Source organism: Podarcis vaucheri, assembly GCF_965113315.1.
Source record: "Podarcis vaucheri genome assembly, chromosome: 6".
In the NCBI taxonomy this organism is placed as follows: domain Eukaryota; kingdom Metazoa; phylum Chordata; class Lepidosauria; order Squamata; family Lacertidae; genus Podarcis; species Podarcis vaucheri.
The window spans coordinates 63167289-63176634 of NC_138764.1; the positions used below are offsets into that span (position 1 = coordinate 63167289).

Consider the following 9346-nt stretch of genomic DNA (forward strand, 5'->3'; position numbering starts at 1 on the left):
CTAATGGATTGAGGTTGAATCCTGACAAGACAGAAGTACTGTTTTGGGGGGACAGGGGGCGAGCGGGTGGGGGGGACTCCTTGGTCCTGAATGTGGTAACTGTGCCCCTGAAGGACCAGGTGTGCAGCCTGGGAGTCATTTTGGACTCACAACTGGGCAGCTGTCTACCAGCTCCATCTGGTATACAGGATGAGACCATACCTGCCCGCAGACTGTCTCACCAGAGTGGTGCAGGCTCTGGTTATCTCCCACTTGGACTGCTACGTAGGCTACCTTTGAAGGTGACTAATCCAGAATGTGGCAGCTAGACCGGTGACTGGGAGTGGCCGCCAAGACCACATCACCGTCTAGGGTTACCACATGTCCGGATTTTTCCAGACATATTCAAGAATGTTGCAAAGATGGTTTGATACAACTATGAAAACTGAGTAGAAATATTTAATCCTAAGTATTTCAGTGAGGAGGTAACCCATTTAAAAGGAAATAATTTCTGCAGGTATTCCACATTTTTGAAAATTTGATTAGACAAAATGACAGTGTGGAAGGAATCACCGTTGGACAAGAGCCGTGTAAGACAGGATTAATTGCCGATGACCTCCTATTTGTGGCAGATCCACCTGTTTTAATACCATGATGCTGCAGGCGTTTGAACCCTCTGGTTTAGCTGCAGGATTTAAAATAAACTTTGCCAGACCAAACTATATTTAAAGGCTTCACAGAAAACTGCAGACTTGTAATTCCTCAGTACATTAATTGAATCTAGTACCTCTGAGCAGGTAATTTCCTTTTCAATGAATTGTGCATGTTCCCCCAATAAGACCTTGCATATATATACATACAAGTTCACAAGTGCACATACTGTATCAGGTGCTGGGCTTTCTGATGTCTATAATTCCAAATATAAACTGGCAGTCACGGGCATCCCAGTTTCTGTGATATATGTGTTTCCTGCGTTCTCATGTGCAGATACCAGTTTTCTGAGCAAATTTGCTGGCCAAGAGCTTACTTGCCTTCCACCCACCTTGTTCAGTTTCAAAAGCAGAAGATCCTTCTTTACCTTGTTTGTCTTAAAGGGCTCTAACTTACTCCAGTCTCTCAATTTCTTGAAAACCGTTTTGCCACTGTGAGCCTTATGACTGAGCTCTTGTGTATTAACTGATTGCAATAATTTATTTCTTCCCCCTTTTTTTCTGATGCTTGGCATATGATAGCTGTACATATACTCCTCAGTACTAAAGCATATACAGCTTCGGGGGTTATCACCATCATCATGCTTGCATATTTCCACACCCACACATGAGCTGAGTAGTGCTTTCAAGTATTAGCTGATTACTTCCAATGCTCAGCATTGGAACTTGTGCAATTGGAAGCACAGATAGCAGTGGTTTAGTATATGCATGCCCTCTCAACTACTTCTACACAAAAGGGGACCGGATGGTAGCTGGGAGGTAAGTAGAGCCCAAGAAAGCCTCATGGCAATCCATTGGCAGAAGTATCAGTGCATCAAAAATATCCTAACAAATACACACCATGGACTTATGTCTTGGAGTCTGTCATCTTTATTAATGATTCTTTTCTGCATTGTGTCAGAAAATAATAGCCTAATATGAAATAGAATTTCCTTAACAGGTTTCTTCTTTTTTAATAGGCAAATAAATGTCTTCTTGGGTCAGACCAAAGGTACGTCTAGTCTAGCATACTATCATCTGTAATGGGGCCATGAGTGGGGGCATGATGAAGATATTCATCTCCTGTTTGTCCCCCAAATCTGGCAATCAGTGAAATAATGTTTCTGAAAAGAGAAGCTCCATTTAAGCTATCGTTGCTAATAACCATTGGCAGATTATCCTTCATTAATATGTCTGCTCCTCTTTAAAATCCATCTAGGGCTAACGGCTATCAACACTTTTGTGATACTGAATTCCAAAAGTCAATTGCACATTGTGTGCAGAAGTGCTTCTGTTTGGCTGTCCTCAACCTACTACCAATCAATTTCATTGAATTATATCAATTTCTGGTATTTTGAGATAATTAGTAACTCTCTTGACACTGCTCATTATTTTATATCATGCCTTCTTTTAGGCTTTTATTTTTCTAGGCTACATTTATTAGATTGATTACCATTATCAGCACTGGCAGTCCTAAAAAGATGAAATATCATGACTGCCAAAGTAATGAAATTTTGGACTATCAGTGTGTTTATGTAGATTTATGACATATGTTGTGCTCATTTTTTATGTTTCTCTCAGTAACCTGCAAAATTTTAAAGCTGATATTTTATTACTGAAGTTGGTTTTACTCCTTGGGAGAAATTGATCCCATTCAGTTTTCCAAAACTGGAATCAATGCCATAGAGGGTACAAATCTGAGTTCCTCAAATTTCCTTATAGACTCTTAGTTCATGATTCAGAATTCATGATTTTAAGACCTGAGGAGTCACTGAAGAGGCAAGACATAGAAAAAAAGGAACAACCTAGATTGTTTCCTAAAATGAACCTCAGATACCCACACATACAGTATTGAAACAGACAGCTAGAAATTTGACATATTGGTATTTATTTCTCCGTAACAATGGATCTCAAGAGAATTGATAGTATAAAAGCAGTAGCAGAAGAATTATGGAAAGGTAAGAATACTGCAATTTCCTTTACAAACAATGTAGAATGATTCTATTGAATTCCCAAAGAGTAGCACTATTGATCCAGAAAATTGGGCTTTTTTTCTTTATCTAGGCTGAAGGTGCAAAGCCCACCCTGTTGTTGGCCATATCAAAGACAGAATAATACTCCTTAAGGAAGACATCACCCAAGATCCACAGTGGCTCCCCAGTTGGAGAAGGCAAGTATGTAGCCTCAATCTCAATTGTACAATATCCATTATTCTGTGGAACAAAAGAAAACAAGTTAAACCTGTGCTGGGGAAATAAATAAAACAGAATTTCAAGGAAGCCTGGAATAAGGACTTGTTCGCAAAGACACACTAGAGATCCACATTTGATATGCTCCAGTATGTCTCTGACCATCTACATGTCCTGATTCAGGGCTGGCCACAATGCAGACAGGGCCAATAGTGAGGCCAGCCCAGTGAGCATCATCTCCACTCTGGGAGAAGTGACAAAATGGAGGGATTCTTTTTCACTATTTTATAGGGGCTAGTACTACTCATACTCTTGCTTTTGGCAATTACAGTCCGAGCAAACATCTCTTTATGAACAATCTGCAACTATAAATCTATAAAAGAATTCTAACTTCAGTGATAGATCCATGATCTCAAAAAATAAAATTAAAATGACCCCACAAAAAGGGTTAGGAGAAAAAAATACAAGGCACCATTACAACAATTTTCCTGAGTAAATAAATGCCACCCCTTAGTATAAAAAACCAGACTCGTAATCTGTTTTTAAAACAGAAATCAGGTAATTATAAGGTTTAATGACAGAATACAATAATGATGGAATAACAACAACAACAACAACAACAACAAAACAACAAGAAGAATTTTATTATTTATAATTGCCTCTTTCAGCAGGTCTGGGAAGGCTCCCTCACAGAGGGAAGCATTCACCACCCCACAGAGCCCATTGCCCAGCCCTTCCTGGCTCACTTTTATAAGCCTTGATGGGCAAGGATCAAGGAGACAGGTATTATAAACATAGCATGGTTCAAAACACATACTGTTCTGGGGAATTATGTTTAGCAATATGGTATATACGTACATTGGTGACATAGGCAGATGGAGGCAGTGGAAACTGGGATCCGTTGATGATAAAGGTGATGGTGGGCATGTTCTGGACATAGTTGCAGTTCACCACAAACTGGAAAAGAACAAATAAAGAGGGAAGGTTAACTATTTGAGTAGGCTAGAACAGAGGTTGGTTGAGTCATGTCCCCTGTAGAAAACAGGCTAAAACAAGCAAAATGTTTTCCTTTCTTTTTGGTACATATAGCAAAGTTATATGAGCACATTATGTTTCCTGCAAGCAGCTCACTGTCTCCTGAGGTGTGGCTTTCTGAAATTACCTCATCCACTCACCTCACCATTGTATTCTTGACCACCTACAGCTTGCAAGAAATTCCCCATGTACTGCTGAGGGACAGCAAGTAGATATGTTCCAGTGTCCACGATTGCCTGGCAGCCTTGGCTGCACCAGCCAGTAGCCTGGTTGCCAATAGCAAACCTGCAGAGGAAAGAAGTGATATTAAGGTCCCAAATGGGTTCTCAGAGACTCACCTCTATAGCTGTGCATTGTACATTGAGACAAAACGCGCCACCTCCTTCCACATATATTACACAGAAAATTCACTGGTTGAGATTCAGTCTTCCCCACCTTCACTTCCTCCCGTTCACAGAGTTTCCCCATAGGATTCATCTTGTCATATATTAATTGGAGTAGATTATGCACTGATCCATCCAATCCATTTTCATGCTAAGATATTAACCCTATTGCTTCTCTTGAGGCTGGCACAAAAGAGTGATCTTTGGCTACAACAGCCTTTCTGGATTTTGCATGCATTCATGTATGTGCGCACAATAAAGATGCAGACATCCTCAAAGCAACATTTTAGTTCTAGAAAATCTATATTTTCTCAGCATTCATACTGCAATATATTGTTACTTGTTTGGATTTTTATTTTTAGTTAAATGCTATACCCAGCTGGAATATCCATTGATGCAATCGTTTCATTCCAGTCCCAAACCCACAACACACATATTCTAAAGCAGTAAGCAGGAGGAATAAAAGTACCCCACTCTGCAGAAAGGCGGCCACTCCATAGAGCAGGCAAAGCCTTTTTTGTCATCCGGAAAAGGAACATGTTTAATGCAGGAAAGCACAGCTAGGTATAGATAAAATGGAAATTATGTGTGCCACTTACTCCTGAATACCAATCTGCCAGTAATATTCACGGGTGACAGGCGTCCAAGTGATTTGCCCAGAGTACAACCGATTGTCTACACCTCCCAAAACCATTTCCCCTCCATACTGAGCAGTTGGTTGGCTGAGAAAACAAAAATGGTTTAAAGCAGACAAGGATTAGTTCTAACTACCTATAAATTTGATGGTGCTCTATAAGTCCACAGGTAAATAAGCCTAGAGAAGATTAAAGAAAGCATAAATGGAGAGCAATAAACAGTTGGCAGGTCAGAGGGGGAAAGAACAAATCAGGAACAGTTTGCCCCACATTAACAAGGATCAGGATCTCACTCCACTGGTGAAAATCCATCCTTTCATCACTCCAGTGATGGTATTAAAAGGGAAGGTTGATTAAGAAGGGTCAAAGAGCTAACAGAAAGCTTAATTTGCATCAATTGCTCATATGCTCATTCTCAACTGTGTTTTGTTACTGTAAGGATGGAACCATGGAGGAGTATTTTATTTATCCTAGATTAATTCCTCTTGCACATGCCCCTGATAAAAAATATCAGGTTTTGGATCTTACCGGGAGAAATAGAAGCTGAAGATGGGTTCAGAAAGCTGCCCTTGTCTTAGCATCTGCTGCATAATGGTGGGACCTGCTACAGCTAAGCCGGGATAACCCATGCCTAAAATCCCATCAAAACTGGCATAGTAGAAAGGACTGGAAGGCTCATTTTGACTCAAGCCAAACTCCTGGTTTTGAACGACAATGTTCTGGACCTGGGGAGAAGGAATCAATGGGGTTCACTTGCAACGTGAATCGTGGTAACTGGCAGGCAATACTCATCAGTTTAGGAATAATGCTACACAGAGAGACAATGAGACCCAGTGGAGTGGATTCTTCAAAATGTGGTCTGGTGTCAATCTCAGCAAAACTGGATCTCAGTGAGTACCACCAGTCACTGCTGTGGCTTAGGAACTTAGTTTTTTGCACTTGTTAAATTCAGATTTTGATGCTGAGTTCAGAACAGGATGCTTTCTTATACTGCAAAGGATTCCTGCCATTGTTAACTGGATTCCCAAAATTATTAGCTTTACCTTAGTTGGAATATTCCCAGAATGTGGCACACTTAAAGATGAGTGGCTCACAGTGCAAAGTTCACTTACCTGCACTGTATCATAGCCTAGCATGACAGTTAAGCTACCACTCCCATAGGATAGGGTATAGGTCTGTCCATTGTTGGAGTAAGTGGAAGATGCACTGGGGTTGAACCTATGGTGGTTACCTAGAATAAAAAAGAACCCAGAGTACAAATCTATCTCTATGAGGCAGTGAAAGCTGCCCATTAGCATGCAAGATTCAGTTTACAACAGATCTGACTTTGCTACAGACCCAGCCTATCACCCATGAACTCTTATATGCACACATAGTGAAGAGGCTAAAAAGGAGGCAACAGGAAAGGGGCACTTCTCACCAAAATATACAAACATTGTTACTGCATTTACCTCAAAAGGTCCCCATTGCTGGTCAAAATTAGGGCCCTGCACCATTTTAACATGGTTTGAGGACAGCTTCATAATGTATCTTCATCGTAAGAACATTTGTACATAAAAATGTATGATATGAGTGAAAATAATATACTAAAATGCATTATATAAGTACATAAGAAGAGCTGCTGGATCATGGTAAGGGCCCATCTAAGTCAGCATTCTGTTGCCATGATAGTCAATCAGATGCCTATTGGAAACCAGTAAGCAGGATGTGAGTGCAAACAGTTTTCTCTTCTCACCTGCGATTCCCAGGAGCCAGTGTTCTGAGTCATGCTGACTCTGACAGAGAAGCTAGAAAATAACTGTTGTGGCTAGTATATATTAGGGGAAATTGCTTGCAGAAAATGTGTATATTAGACAAAATGGCAGACAAAATTGTGTATATTGGGAGAAATGCGCACTAAAATATATGTGCATTTCTGTGAGGACTTTTTAAAAGAAGATTTGCAAACCGATGCAGTAATATGACAAACGGAACATAAGACTGGAAAAAATGAAAAGCTGAAACTGACAGATTTGTCCATCTTGATTAATGCAGCATGCTATTGCTTTCATAAGATCTGCTTGCATTGACTAGTCCTACGGCTGAGTAGCACCATAGTATCTGGCCATCACAACAGCATTTGCTGTTTCTAACCCATACCGTGCGCACACAATGCTTCAAATGAGCTCTAGTATTATATCTCATGATATGTTGGGGGGAAATAAAGAATTTGAACTCAGAGAAAGACGGGTTGATGCCCAGAAGCAGGGGAGGGAGGAGAATCTTAGGGTTGTCAGTCAATATATTATAATGATATTCCAAGTTTGGAAGCTGCAAATAAGGTTTGCAGTAAAATTATTTCTAAACAAAATGAAGTGCTTTCTTGACGACAAACAGCCACTTTCAGCAACTGTGCAGAGTACTCACCACAGGCTGCAGTATTACAATACACAGAAGGTACCCAGAGATTGGAAGAACCTGTGTCCATGAGAACCAGGAAGTTCTGGGGTGGAGTTCCAATACTGATCTCTCCAAAGTAGAAAGACTGCCAAGGGAGAAAACTTGAATAAGGTGGAATAAAGGCAATTCACCACACCTTTTAATGCTTTTATCATTTCAAAGCTTTGCTAGTACTTTGCTACCAATAATCTCAAAGGGGCTATTTAGATCATGAAGATTTCAATTTAGCAATGCATCCCACAGTGAAGGTAAACTACACTACTCTCCAAAAGCATACAGCAAAGCCAACAGGAGAGTTATGCAAGATGCTAGAATCATAATCCCTAATCCTCTTCTCTAACTACCAACATCCAGAGAAGAGATATATGCATCTTTGCTTGCCATGTTCATCCCAACAAAGGCAGTTGCATTTTCGTGTTTTGTATCTTCAGTAGAGGAAAGTGCTGTAGTGAAAACATCCACCTTCAAGTCCTTTCGGGATCAGTTACCCAGGCTCATAATCCTTAGTGTGTCTCATGGAATGCTCAGCAGACAAGTCAGCAAGCAAAGAAGATACCATGAAGCCATAACCCCCAAAATTAAAAGTAGAAGCTGAAATCATTTACTGGACAAACATCTGTGTCTTGCTGTCATAAAACAGAGAGCCCCAATTCACACCTCTGAGCACATACGGTTGAGTGTTCAGTTCATTCTTATTGTAGGGGGAATGGGTTGTTTGATGGCATTATCAACTGCTGAGCTCAATGTGCAAGTTCATGTATTTTCTCTACCACTTTGAGAGGGAGGAGGGGAAAGGTACAGATTCATATTGATGCAGTACTCACATTCAAGTTGTTGGTTATTGGTTCATAAGCAATGTTGTATTCATTCCAGTGGTATTTCAATGCAGGATCAGCATGATGTTTCTTCAGAAATTCCTCCAGCACTCCTTTCTCCTTCATGTTCTCCCGAATGGATTTCCCTTTCTTCAGAATGACTCTGCATAAGACACAAAGATCTCAAGAGACTAGAAGCAACATGGGTGGCCTTTCTGTACTTCTGCTATGCACTCTTTATTCACCTGCTTTCCTATTCTTTGTTATTGGGAGCTACTAATAGGCCATTGTGCTACTTTATTATTCATCCATTCGTTCAATAAAAGCAAGTGAGTGTGAGAGAGACAAACTCTCAAAGCCTGATAAGAGAAGGTTTAATTTTGCTATGGAACATTATAAGAACATTGGCTGAAAATGTATGACTTGATTTAATTTCCAGTCATATATTCAGCTCATTTGTTGCTATTGTTGAGACACTCACCTCTCCAGGCCCTCTGACAGGTGGAGAAAAGCCAATACCAGGATCAGCCACTTCATGGTGCTCAGTGTCTTGACCAATGCAATCTTCTAGAGAATCCACAAATCCTTTCCACAATTACAGCTGCTTTGTCCCTACTTTTATACTCAGAGCATCTGTCCTCTACTGGCTTATCTGTTTACTCTAGATTTCCAATATCATTATGTACACTCAATATCTACACTTTTTGTTTTCTTATGAATGATAGGGAATCAAATTCTTTTGTTTAAAAGGTTTTAAAAAGCAATTTGTGCTTTTGATTGTAAAAATATTTAGTTATAAGAACTGGATCTGGAGCAAAGCTGTGCTATTGGGACAAATAAAAAAATGGTGATAAGATATCTACAAGATATCTACTGAAATATAATCAGTTTCCTTGAAAAGTTGGTCATATTCTTTTCAGAAATTATAAAGGCCAAGTTAATAATCACAGTTATTCTGACAAGTGCTTACATAATGCTGGATAGGCTCAATATTGATTTAATTGATGCCAACCAATATCAAGAGTAACTCCAGATTTCTCTTCACTAAGGTATTAGCCCATGCTTGACCATATAAAGTTATACTAACACTACTATCAATGAGGTTTATGAATCAAAACTCTGATCACACAGTATTTAGCTCCCACTGGCTAGAAGTTGCATGAATATCATTTTTTGGTAAAG

At 39.8% G+C, this 9346-nt stretch overlaps 1 protein-coding gene across 1 annotated transcript; it reads right to left on the reverse strand.

Annotated features, from left to right (window-relative positions):
- Positions 1–2539: 2539 nt before the first annotated feature.
- Positions 2540–8751, reverse strand: LOC309535507 (pepsin B-like). The gene is made up of 9 exons (XM_082228609.1): positions 8646–8751; positions 8174–8327; positions 7317–7434; positions 6023–6141; positions 5439–5635; positions 4875–4997; positions 4033–4177; positions 3716–3814; positions 2540–2881 (listed from the first exon to the last, which is right to left on the reverse strand). Exons 1-9 carry the CDS (start codon positions 8699–8701, stop codon positions 2729–2731), a joined length of 1164 nt encoding a protein of 387 aa, XP_082084735.1. The 5' UTR covers positions 8702–8751; the 3' UTR covers positions 2540–2728.
- Positions 8752–9346: the final 595 nt, after the last annotated feature.

What these genes read in the sequence shown, in the direction of transcription:
- LOC309535507 (XM_082228609.1), bottom strand. Translation starts at nt 8,701, where the DNA reads ATGAAGTGGCTGATCCTGGTATTGGCTTTTCTCCACCTGTCAGAGGGC. An exon ending in TTCAGCTTCTATTTCTCCCG is followed by an intron (nt 4,998 to 5,438) that starts GTAAGATCCAAA and finishes TTGTTTTCTCAG; the next exon opens with CCAACCAACTGCTCAGTATG. An exon ending in GTCAAGAATACAATGGTGAG is followed by an intron (nt 3,815 to 4,032) that starts GTGAGTGGATGA and finishes GTTCTTTTCCAG; the next exon opens with TTTGTGGTGAACTGCAACTA.